This window comes from Ailuropoda melanoleuca, chromosome 1 (assembly GCF_002007445.2).
Source record: "Ailuropoda melanoleuca isolate Jingjing chromosome 1, ASM200744v2, whole genome shotgun sequence".
NCBI classification, from domain to species: domain Eukaryota; kingdom Metazoa; phylum Chordata; class Mammalia; order Carnivora; family Ursidae; genus Ailuropoda; species Ailuropoda melanoleuca.
The window spans coordinates 65,306,270-65,319,429 of record NC_048218.1 but is presented as its reverse complement, the minus strand read 5'-3'; the positions used below and the strand labels follow the sequence as shown (position 1 = coordinate 65,319,429).

General features: G+C 46.0%; 1 protein-coding gene across 1 annotated transcript in view; it reads left to right on the top strand.

The window, feature by feature from the left end:
• HACD2 (3-hydroxyacyl-CoA dehydratase 2) overlaps positions 1–6,765 on the top strand; it is a 113,547-nt gene extending 106,782 nt beyond the window's left edge. The window contains exon 7 of the mRNA XM_034659589.1: positions 3,699–6,765. Within this exon, the coding sequence (XP_034515480.1) occupies positions 3,699–3,781 (83 nt within the window). The 3' untranslated portion in view covers positions 3,782–6,765. The remainder of the gene's footprint in view (positions 1–3,698) is intronic.
• Positions 6,766–13,160: the final 6,395 nt, after the last annotated feature.

Sequence of the window (13,160 nt, the reverse complement as noted above, 5' to 3'; positions counted from 1 at the left end):
CCCTTGATCTAGTTAAGGGGCCTAGTCAAGCACAGCAGCCCTCCCTAGTGATATGATTCCTGAAGGAAAACAAAGCCCATTCTGTAGGATTTTCCTTCTGGGCCTTCAGATGGAGAGAGGAGGGAGAAGAGAAAACACTAAGTGCAGGTGGGGCTCTCAACCAGAGTTGGCTTTCTTTACCTTGGTTCCTTCCCCTTCTTTGGTTCCCAGCCTCCTTTTGGTAAGAACTTGGCTTGGTTAAAGTCTGTGTTATTTCTTTCTTAGGGTAGTTTAACTGCTATAGACCAAGAAAAAGGGTTGATTTCAAATAACAGATTTTCTCCCAATGCCTGACCCCGCACCCAGGCTCAAGATGGCGGCCCAGGCCATATCTTCTGCTACAAATCACTTGTGTCTGCTGGTGCTCATTATGCCTTTGACCTGAGCCAGTTGCCCTGCATGTTTTTAGTTGTTCAGGTTGTTAATATTGAGACCAGTTTGTACAGTTCATTCCAGCCAGCAGCACATTTCCAACTTGCCAAAACTTTGTATTTATAAGAAGAAAATGCAGAGTTAAGAGGGGTTGCTGTTGACAAATCAGTCTTCTTTACCAAGTTTGGTTTTCTTTCTACAGCTTCAGTTTCTTTTAATCTTCTTGAATGGGAAGTTGGTGATACACATGTATTATGCAAAGTAACACCCTTTCTTTAGGGTCCTGACTACTTGTTGCTTTGTTGTACATGTGGCCCAAATTGTGGCCCGTGAGCCATGGCCCTAGGAGTTTTGTCATATCGGGGTGCTTTGGAATCCCTGCAGGGTGCTGCTTTCCTGCTTTGCTGCAGCTGTAGTACGTAGAGTCTCTCTGGGACTCGGTAGATGTCTAAGTCCTGTCTACAGTTCCTGTCCCCCAGGTTGGTAAAGTTGGCTTTTACCACCCAATAGGAGTGGGGATTAAAAAAAAAAAAATCTGAGAAATGAGAAACAGTGGTGTAGGGTGAGGACACTGAGAAGCTGGGTGCTGTCCAGGTTGTCAGTAACCATAACCACACCTCAGATTTTTAGAGAGACCAAGAAAAAACTTGCCCCAGGCAGAGCATTTCCATTTGCTGTCAGCCTCCAAGTTTTTGTCTCCCTAGAGGAACCCCTACCCTCATCACAACACTCAAGTGCACAGTGACCATCTCCATTCCATGTGTCCTGGACTGGGAGAGCAGAAGGTCGAATTCAGAATAGCCTATTGTCAGATTGAGATTGTCTTGGGGTTTTTCTTCACTGTCGTCTATGGTTAAAAAGAGTAGCAATGGGGCACCTGGGTGGCTCAGCCGTTAAGCATCTGCCTTAGGCTCAGGTCATGATCCCAGGGTCCTGGGATCGAGCCCCACATCGGGCTCCCTGCTCAGCAGGAAGCCTGCTTCTCCCTCTCACACTCCCTTGCTTGTGTTCCCTCTCTCACTGTCTTTTTCTGTCAAATAAATAAATAAAATCTTAAAAAAAAAAAAAAAGAGTAGCCATGCATCTGGAATTGTTTCAGCCATTACAGTTGGGTCCAGTCTAAACATGTGCGTAATTCAGATGGAGACAGTGTCATCCAAGTTCTGATCACTAAGAAGTCATTCCTAGAACTGCAGAGAACCTCCGGCCCAAGTGCCCCCATTCTCCTGGCCTCCCCCGCACACATTCCTTTGCTTGGGCACTGAGAAACCTCGGAAGTTGTAAAGAATTGAAAGGGCCATATCTGCCCTCCATTCCTGACCTCTGGCCCTCCTGATAGCCAGCAGGCCCTTGCCTGTGGGGATGAGGATACTCCACCATCTTGCTTAACTGCCACCCAAGGTCTGATGAATGGTTCTAGGTCATCCTTCCTCAGACCCTCTGAACTAGCAGGGAAGCTTTAGCCACCCCTGCAACCCAGTGGAAAAGTCCTTAGTGTACTTGACCACAAATTTTCCCTTTAGTAAAGTATATCTATAGAAATATGACTGGCCCCACATTTTTAAATGATTGCAATTAGCATTCCTTATGGTTTAATTATATCTTTACTTCCAGTTTTTAGATTATAGAGCTTGTCAAATTTTCTGGCTTTCGTACCAGAATAGTTCTCTCCCCTGTTGAATTATATGCACAAGCTGGGTCTTTTCTCTGAATAACTTCTTGCCTACAAATAGCGAGTGGAGTGGATGGCAGCCCTGCTCAGCGTCGCAGCCTTCTCTGCAGTTTATCAGATCTGTGTGCACACACCCACTGATGTCTTGGAGTACTTTGGGAGGATCAGTGGAAATGTGGCCAACTTGGAACCCATTTAAAAAGGAAGAAACTGTTGGGGCGCCTGGGTGGTTCAGTCAATTAGGCGTCTGTCTCTTGATTTCGGCTCAGGTCTTGATCCTGAGGGTCGTGGGTTTGGGTTTTTTAAAAAAAGGAAGAAACTGTCAGGGGAATAGTAGAAATTACCTCCCGGGAAATACAGGTTACTTTCTACAAAATGAAGATTGGAGCTGTTGAGAAGGGAAGGGAAGAGAAAGAAGGATAGTATACATTTAAGACCATCTCACTGGAGTTTTTTACATGCGTATTGAGCCCCCAGTTCACAGTAACCTTGTGAAGGCCAGGTAGCTTCAGCTGGCATTTCCCAGCAGGAATCCTCTAGGCATTTGGGGTAGAACAGTTCTTAGTTGTGGGGGACTGTCACATGTTGCAGATTTTGGCATTCCTGCCTCGTGTGCTAAATGCCAGTAACCTCCCTCCTTCTAATCTACTCCCCTCCCCCCAGCTTCCAAATACTCCTAAGGAGGTGGAACCACCCAATTTCTTTGAGAACCAGAACTTTTTAAAGTAACCTATGAAATGACCAAGAACAGGGGCCCCTGGGTGGCTCAGTCAGTTAAGTGTCCAACTCTTGACTTCGGCTCAGGTCATGATCTCAGGGTGGTGAGATGGAGTGGTACTTTTGGGCTCCGTGCTGAGCGTAGAGTCTGCTTCAGATTCTCTCTCCCTCTACCCCTCCCCGCCCCCGCTTGCTTGCGCCCACGCTTGCTCTTTCTCTCTCTAAAATAAATAAGTAAAATATTTAAAGGAAAAAAAAAGAAATGACCAAGAACAGAATCTCTAATGCTTGCTTTTCATAAGGACTTTCTACATCCAGACTTGGCTTCTTCACGTTCAGGTAAAATGTCATGGCTCTCTTCCCCTCCTCAGTCTTCCCAAAGAACGACCTTTCTCGAGAAGTACTTTTGGGAGATCCTCTCAGGTGACAGAAGGGACTAGACTGAGTGTCAGGAGCGCAGAGCCTGGTCCTGGTCAGGAATTTGCTGTGAAACCCCAGGCAAGTCACCTGCCCTCCCTGGGGCTTGAATTCCTCCTCTGTAAACAGGAATAATAAGTCCGTCACTAGAATTCACCTACTTGTAAAATCAGAGACTAAATGTGAAGATACTATGAGAGAGGGTAGAGGGTTATTTTTCGGCTCTGTGGCGTCTCGATGGGTAGTGCTAGCGATGGTACTGTGTGTCACTTCGGTCCGGACCGCCCTTCCCTTTCAGCTAAGCCAGGGAAAGGTAAGTCTCTGTGTATTTTTCCTCCCCTGACCCAAGCCCACCGCGTTCCCTTCCTTGGTTGCGGGATGAGAAAGTAGAGTCAAAGAGGACCCCAAGTCCACGTGCTTTATCTAGAACATGCAGTTTTAAGTGACCTTCCCCTTAACCAGTTCTTTCTTTTTTTTTCAGTTTTTCCCCAGTTATACTTCCACATGATACACCAGAGAAGAAAGGTCCTTTCTCATACTGAAGAACACAAGAAATTTGAATAGCTCCTGCTTCCTGCGCGCCTCCAAAAAACAAACTTTTCAATGACAAGAAATGCTGCAGACTTTTTGAGTTCCCAATACGTTTCATAGAAAATAAGTAAGAACTGTTTTTAAAATATTGAAAAAATAAAAACCAAAATCCAGTGTCACACAGGCCTGGGATTTTATTTAAAACAAAAACAACAACAAAAACTATTACATAAAGCATCCTGGCCAGTCCATTTCAGCATGCTCTTTCAACCAGAAGTTCCCAATATTTATAATGGCGCTGGAAAGGGATGTGGCGTTGTGTATCCTCCTGTTTCCTTCACGTATCTGATAAGTAGAGCTCTGTAACACTAAATGCTTGAGAGTTACAGTCCGAGTAAGGAAGTTGTACCGGCCAAATGCCCGGCTTGCGGTAGAGTTCTGTTCCAGTCTGCAGTGTGTTTCGCATTCCCTTTTCAAAGTGCTTGACTGCATGCTGGAAACTGTATTTTTGAAGCGGCAAACTTTGTTCTCTGGAATGTTATGAAGTTATGGCTGGGACCTCTCCCCTCCTATCTACTGAATGAATTATACCATGTATATGTCTGTGAAGCTTTGGGGTCGTACCTGTAATCTGAAAACAACTAGAACCCTTTTGTTTGTTTTCAGTTGGGTCCTTACTGCCTGCCACTAAGAAACATGCTTGAATTTAATAAGTATGTGTACGTCATAGAGAACCTATCTTATCTAGGGCTCAGCCTCAATCATATTTTAACACAGTGACAGTTCTCAGAAAGGAAAAGCTCAATCGCTCGTAAATGACACGTACCTTTCACAGTGTCATTCTCCGAGCACCTCTGAGTAATGTATTTACCCATAGCTATTCTCACTTATGGACCCAAAGCCAGGCTAGTCGCATAAGGGGTAGAGAATCTGTAATTGAAAGCACATGGAAGGTGTTACTTTAGAAATGTAGACCTGTAGAACATTCAGGAATAGGTTTCTACACCCTTATTATTTTATTTTTAAATTTCATTCAACTCTTCTGTTCGGATACTTTTCCTCATTTTGGTCCTGTGTAATTTCCACTAAGCTGTAAGGCCAGAGGCAGCGAAGTGTTCCCCTTTGGCAGACATGAGCTAAAAGCAGTATCATCTCTGTGTGTTGGAGCAGCCAAGAAATACTTCGGTCATGTAGACCTTGTCTAATTACCGTCATGTTTTTATACCATTTAATTGCTCAACTGTGCATTTAAGACTCTTCAAGAAAGGATTGATGAAAATGTAAAGCCCAAGTTCAGATGTGCATTAAATTTTAAACACAGAATGTTCTTTGTGGATTCTTTTCTCCCCCCCCCTTTTTTTTTTTCAAATCGTTGATCTTAAAAATTTTAAAAGCCTAGCTTACTGAGTAGTTATTTAAAATATATTTGCTGATATCAGAAGAGTGTCATAATGGAAAACTAATTTTTAAATGTTATTTTCAGAGAAGCCTGATAATTAAGATGAAAATAAGAAGAAAGTACGGAGCCTAAAATTTAATGGAGGCAGATATGTAATAAAATTATTTTTGCATTGAACATTAAAATTCTGCTTCTTTAAGTCAGCACTCTTACCTTGGGCGTGTTGAGATTAGAATCTGTTCTTGTACTTCACACACTAAATATAGAGGAAAGATTATTTTTCATGTTTTTTCTTTTTCCAAAATATATTTCTACTGTAAAATAGAAACAATTTGAGTTATATGAGTCTTATTACTTAGTTTGGGTAAGATTTTTTTTCAGTTGTTTCTGGAATAGTTATAGAAGATGCGATGGAAAATGTAGGTTTTCCAGGATCGCTGGATTGGGGGTTTTCTTCAGTCCTCTCTATTATAATTTGTCACTGTTTATGAAGAACAGTCTGTCGCAAACAGTGGTGTTGCATCAAATTGAACTTTGGCAGAAAGAACACAGCAAGCAACTCCCTCCTCAAAAAGGGTCTCCACCCCAGTGTGTATTTTTGTCTGTCGACATTTAAAATGCTCATGGCAGATAAGCAAGGCATGCACACGGCCATGTCCTTCATTCACCTCTCGCAGTAACTGGTTGCTTAATCTCTGACATGAATTAATTTCTCCTTTGAAGTGATGGTGTTCTTTTATGAATTGAGAACATCTAACCCCACCAACTGTCACATCTTATAAAGTGTGAATGAGGAAGGCGGTGTTTAATGGGTATTTTGTCAGACTTACCGTTTTCATTTCAGGACATAGTCAAAGGCATCATCTGCCCCACCGCCCACCTGGTTGGGTGTTTCAGATCCCCCCTTCCGGGACCACCTTCCGGCAGAGAAATCTTTGAGGTACGCAGTTGTGCTTTGTAGACACGAGCTGCTAATCTGCATCTTGCTGTGTTCTGTTTGCTCAGGTTGGGATCGCTCATTTAACACGTACTCACCATTATCAAAGGCACCGTGGAGAGTTAGTCATGGAACAAAGCACTGTCCTTCCAGATAAAATCCATTCCTCTGGAGCGAGCTTCCCACAGAAAGGGTTTAGAAGTTGTAGAGGTAAAGAGGCATGTGAAGATGGTGCCCTCTTCTCTACTGGTTCATGTGGATTATTCATTTATAACGAAAGATCGGCACTGATGTGGTACAACCTGCAAATTATTTTCAGTTCTGAGTTTCTAGATAAAACATTATAAAACATCAAAACCAGTACATACTGCTCCTTTGAAATTTGGGTAAAAAATTATACAACCATATATATAGTCCATTTTTGTATTTTTTCTATGTTGTGAAAACCAAAATTGTAATTTTATAAGTCTTTGATTCACTAAAATTATATAATTTAAATGTATTTTTTGTATATTTAGAAATAAGGAGTTCAAAGACTATGCCTAACTTTCTATGCATGCATTTGGAAGCTGTTTTTACCTGATAATGTTAATGTAGTAATAAGTCGTATTCATAAAATACTGATCTGTGTTGCATTTCAAAATAAACTGGTGTGTGCTTTGCCTGGATTTGAAATACTGACCAGTGGGTCTAGCGACTTTTCACATTAAGTCGGCCTGAACGTGGTGTTGTAGGATAATGGAAGAGTTTCAGTTTTGTCATGGATTGCAGTTCTTTCTTTGATAGGTTTAAAATCTATTTCTGCCATTCATAATGCACTTACACAGGAGAAATAGATTATATTAAGAGGTTTCCAAAAAGTCATTCTTCCTGCCAGTCTTCAAGCTTACCAAGCCCCCCTCAGCCTGGCCACAGAAGGACAAGAGGGATTACTCATGTAAGTGACCAGGAAATCTAAGGAAGTCAGTAAACGATTGAGGATCCTTGTCTTACAATATTTTGGGTTGTTGTTGTGGGGTTTTTTAAAATGTTTTGTAATCTGACTTTTCTAATGTAAGTTAAGAGGGGAAATATTGTTGCCTGGCAATGTTCATCTTATATGAAAACAAGATGTGGTCAAGTACCTCCTGAAAATGCCTCTAAATACAGAGCAATCCTAGGAACTGCTTCTTGCACTCTCAGGTTCACAGTAGGCAGTGGTGGGAGGGACACGGACAGGATACACCCCATTGGGCCACTTCCGCCCTGCTAGTTCTAGACCCCAGACCTATTCCCCTCAAAATGACAGTCCTGATGTGTCGGTGGGATGGGCGTTGTCTAGTGGGTGATCCTGAGTGATCTCTTTCTCATGTGCCTCCAGCGGTTAACATGCCCACTGCTGGGTCGGCCAGGTCTTTCTCAAGAGTTAACCATCACCATCGTCCCAGACTGTGGTCCTTGTTCCCAAGGGGTCATGGCTCCGACGTTACCAGCACAGTGGTTGTAGAAGCACTCGTCTTGTATGCAGTCCAGTCTCTTTCAGAGATGGGCGTTTCATTAATGAAAGACTCATTTCGACTAACGCTGAGGAACAGATGGAGAGGCTACCCAGAAAACACAACCTTGACAATCTCAGGGTGGTAATGGGAAACCAGGGCTTTCTAATTTGTCATTGTCATATTTTGTGGCAATTATGTGTACTATGCTAACATAATAAGCTCTAGCCTGAGGAATTACCATCGGTGTAATTAAGAGACCTGTTACACACAGTGTTCCAAAAATACCGCTGTGGTGTTCTGTTCCCTTTACCAAGAATGAAGACTAGCTTTACAATTCCTCATATTATTAAAAAAAAAAAAAAATACCCAGCCTTACAAATGGACTGGCTCATTGTCATACAATTTAGTGGTGAAGAAACTGTTCTAAGCAACTCTTACCAAAAATAGCCATACCTATTAACATTCCCCGGCGTGCAACTGAGAACCAGAGTTACAGGAGAGAGCTGCTGCATGGGCCTTTGACCAACACTACCTTCTAATGTGAGAGACTAATCTTTTTTGTTTTCAAATTTAGAAAGCTACTCATTATTATTATTGGGGCATATCTCATTACCAAAAATAATCTTTTTTTCCCCCTAGAAAAGGCAGTTCACCCTAAAAAGTCCCATTCAATGAGCAAAAATAAAATATGAGAAAGGCTGTGTATATAAGCACCTAGTGCCCATTTCATAAATCTCTTTTTGTTTGCAAGTTGTGTTTTCTGCTCACTAGTTCCAGAGCGTAGACTGATTAGCAGGCCAGCGCTTTCACATCTATCTTGGACCTTCCTGGATGCAGGCCAGACGATACTGCACTTGGTTGAAGGCCGAAGTCCGTTCCTGCGTTGCTGTAGCTGGGCTCCGCCGCTGGGGGGCAGCACGTCATAAGTGATCGGGGCCTTGGAAGTGAGGCGTTTGGAACCCGGCTTCAGCCCCAGGACCCCGAAGGGGCAGAAAGGCACACGAGTGAAAATTAATCACGGGTCTCTATTGTCCACATAAAGCAAAGGCAGTCGGATCTTAAAGCATATTCTGGAGGGGTCCAGAAAATTACACTTTCTTTTAGAGCAAGGAAGCCAGCTTGGATTGTGTTGCCAGGCTCCATCTATTTGTTCTCTTCTCACCGCAGAACCCTCCCCAGCATGGACCCTACAGGGCTTCTGGAGCCGGTCGGAAAGCAGGTGTTAGAGCTCCTGTTTAATGGAGAGCCTGCTTGTTAATCTTTGAAACGTTCGGGGAGGTCAGTTCCCACTCTTCTGTCTCTGGATATTTTTGGAGGGTGGCCTGGGCCATGAGAAAATGTCAGGCCACCTTATAAGGCTGCGTCTGGCCCCGAGAATGCTTGTCTGCAGCATGTCCAGTACACTCTGTGGGTGTGAGTTAACTTGACTCTTGGACTGTGGGTTTTCTCACAGATGTAAAATGCTTCTATTCATGCCATGGATTATTCTCACTCTTTAACAAGCTTCAAATCTTCCTCAAGAGAGAGCTATTTAAATGACACCAATTTTGGACATACCCGCTAGATAACCAAGGGTCCATGTAATCCTCAACAAGCACACGAGTTGATTGTGCTGGGTCCATAGAAAGAGTCTACTGCGGGTGGTTTCTTGAACTAGCATCTGTCAAAGTGAAATGCACAGAATATTAGTTCTGACTAATGATGGGAGGAGGAGAGGGCGGGGATTCTGTGGTTTTAAAAGTTAAAACAAAATTAAAGTTTTTTTCTCCTATGAAACTTTTCACATCTTTTTGCATGTGAATGCAATTTGTGAATCTCCAAGAGAGGGGGTTGTTAATGTGGGATTTTCCAAAGCTATTTTCAACATTTGTCCTTGAAACATCTTTAGAGCCAAGGCTCCTTGAACACCTTGAAAAATATTAATCTGAGGGCGCCTGGGTGGCTCAGTCGGTTAAGTGTCTGCCTTCAGCTCAGGTGGTGAACTCAGGGTCCTGGCTCCCCAGCCGCTGTCCTGTCCAGGCTCCCTGCTCAGTGGAAGGTCTGCTTCTCCCTCTCCCTATTCCCCTCCCCCCTGCTCATGCTCGATTTCTCTCTCTCTCTCAGATAAACAAAATCTTAAAAAAAAAAATACTAATCTTTTGGTGGCAGCTTTCCCCATGGGGGAATATTAACCCATCAAAGGGAGGGGGGACAATAAGAGATGCGGGCTTAGCCAGGGATCTGGGAAGATTTTCCTCGTTTTTAATAATCCACCATCGTCAAGTAGATAAATGAATTGATTGAAAACCCAGATGTCAGCAGCCCTGGATGGAGTCTGCCATTTGCTGGTTTCTGGTGTCTGCCAGTGGCTGTGGACTCAGGTATCAGAGAAGACCTGGCGGGGACCGGCAGACCTGAGAAGAGCAGGGCCTCGGACTGAAAACCCCGAGTTGGGAGCAGTCCAACTGCTGCTCGTCCTGCGCCTACGCCCCAGTTTCTGAACGCAGACTCAAGTGCCTGCTGTCAGAGCCTCTCACTCAAGCTCTCGTGTCCTCCTTGAGACTCCTGGTGTCAGGAGACTGTCTTCCACACTTCACCCACATTCCCGGGTGTTGCCGGGGGTGGCTGCTCTGCCCTGGCGTGCCCTGTTACCTGACAAAGCCTTACAGCTCCTTTTGTCCTGTGCTGAAGCCTTCGTGTCACTCCCCACATAGACCCTCACGCACCAGAGAAGCCAACACTCACGCCGTGCAGAGGAAACCAGGCTGCATGGGAAGCCACGGCCGGACTAGCCCCCAGCCCCCACCCCCACATGCACACCAGGGCACCCCAGGGCTGTGCCCTGCTCTTTTATGCCCACACCCATCCCATGGCTTGGCTGAAGCTTCTAGCTCTCTTACTCTGCTCCAGGTCTCTCTCCCTGCTCCCTGAGTCTACCACCCATGACCTGTCAACCTTCCCCAGCAGCCCCCTCTTGCCAGACTAGTCATTCTCACCATCATTACGAACCTCCGTGCCCTCCTGCCCTCCCATTGCAGCCTCCTGGGAGGCTGGGATCAGTCCAGCTGCTACCCTTCCCTGTGCCTCTCCTGCCTTGGACTGGCTGCCTGGCACACTGTCCAAGATTCCCTTCAAACTCCATCCTCCTTAAACCTCTGACTCACTCTGAGCCCAGGAAAGCACCCCCAGTGTCACAGAGAAAACAGCCATCAGACAGCAACTCCTGCAACTTTCTTCACCAAATTTATAAACTTGCCTATACAAGAGGACTTTCTTTTTAAAGATTTTATTTATTTGTGAGAGAGAGAGAGTGAGCAAGAATGGGGGGGGGCAGAGGGAGAGGGAGAAGTGGGCTACCGATATGGGGCTCCTGACTAGGGGCTGGATCCCAGGACTGGGAGATCATGACCTGAGCCGAAGGCATGCTCAACCGACTGAGCCGCCCAGGTGCCCCGCAAGAGGACTCTTCTTGTCCTACTGTTAGAAAGGAAGGGGTAACCTTCTAACCAAAGCTAACACCTCCCTCGTGCTCTGGGTGTTTCCAGCTTCCTCCCTGCCCTCCTCAGGGACCCGACTTTAGCCCTCCCTGTGCTTCCTCTTTGCCAGCAATTCCCATCAACTGCTTCCCCATCTTGGCCTTGACGCCCATGCACTCCACTGCTACCCTTCTCCCTCCTCCTGTTCCCTGGAAGAGTTGGCCATAAACACTTCTCTCTCACCTCCCACTCCCTTTCCATCTCATTGCTGCCTGGTGCTTCCTACTATGCCAATGGCACAGTTCCGTTCATGGTCATTTGTGACCCTGTTATGAATCCCAATGCATGCTTTTTAGTCCTGGTCTTTTGGTTGAAATTGGGGTGCCATAATGCTGGATGTTAGAAATGATGGTATGGTTTTGGAGTAGACTGGGGGGGTCCAGCAGTACCATATCCTGGGCCTGAACTCATTTCTCCTCCATGCATCCCTAATGAAGGTGTAGGCAAAAGAAACAACTACCAAATAGCCAACAAAAAATGTACTGGTTAACTGTGGTGTGAGCCCCAGGAGAGCATTCTGGGAAGCTGGGCAGACCTCATAGAACATCCTGCTTCCTAAACTAGCAAGAGGTGGTAAGTAGCTGGGACTGAAGGAATTTGCGAGGCCCGCTCAACTCACCTGCCACCCCACTCATCTCATTTTTCTCCACCCCGGACTTCTGTCTCCCCACTGGGACAGGGGGAGAAGCTGACCCAATCCCCCAGCAGCTCCAGGAAAGAAACACTCAAAGTTGAGTGCACGTGCCACCACGCTTGGCAGCAAGCTGACTCAGGCTGGTGGAGGCCAGGCGGGAAAGGACAGCTTACCACTTACAGCTTGAGGAGCCAGAGGAGGGACCCACACCCCTGCATATGGATCCCTTATGCCCACTGACTCGTCCACTCTCACTAGCAAATGTAGCTTCCCCAGCTATCTATCTCTTCCTTGGGGAGGAGCCAAAACGTGGGAGGGGGGCAGGGGGAGGCAGAAGGAGGACGGACCTAGGAACCATTCCCAGGAAGCCACCATCATTCTTGAAACCATCTCTGCTCTGGACACCCTCCTCCTCTGGCTCCGAGGTTCTCAAACTTGAGTGCCGCAGGAACCTCTTGGGGTGCTTGACAAGATCAGAGTCCTGGGCTCCTTCATACCTATCAAGTTTGAATCACTGGAGACAAAGGTTGATGGTCCATTCTTACACAAGTCCCAAGGGTGACTCAGGGCATATTTTGCAGAACATTGCCCTATGGGGCTCCTGATCTTGAGGGTTCTACCCTAACTCCTCACTTCAGCTCAAGGGCCCTGGAGCAAACCCAGTCCTTGGACATGTTCTGTTTGGCCCACGTCATTTTTTAAAAATGGAATCAGTTGCCAACACCTTAAAATTGATAGATGTCATGTAAGTCATCTATGAGAAAACAGAAGATGGGGCAGCAGGAGTCCACATTCCCATACGTTGGGCATCGGCAAAAAACAGGGAGGGCTGCCCCACTGGATGGAGCTCAGGCCCCAATGCCACCTGCCAGAGACTCCAGTTTACCTGTCCCTGCCCGGCCATGCCCCTCCAGCATCTGAAGCAGGAGCTAGAGAGGAGGAGCGTGGCTGCCATGGTTTCAAGCTCCCTCTGATGTGAGCCTGTCCCCATTTCAGGGCCCTACCAGTCATCTTTACTCCGCTATCCCGTAAGCACCCTGAGCTCAACCCATCCAAACAGAACTCATCACGCTCTGCTCCCCCTGCCACAAACCTCCTTCTCCTCCCACCTCCTAGTCGGCCCCGCCTCGATGAATGGCACCCCACCACCTGTCGCTCAAACCAAGAACCTAGGAGTCGTTTTCCTCTTCTGCTCCCTCACTGGCCCTCAGTTAATTATAATCAGTTGCTAAATCCTATTGACTCTACCTCCTGAGGATCAGATGAATCGATCAACTTCCCTCCTCCACTGCCTCCTGTCTCATCCAAGCCACCACCCTCTCCTCTGGACACCGGCCTCCTACCTGGCTCTCCACTCCCACTCTTGCCCTCCCGCAAAGCCATTCTCCACAGAGCGTCAGAATAGCCTCTTTAGAACACGAATATTATCATGTTGATCCCTGTTGAATC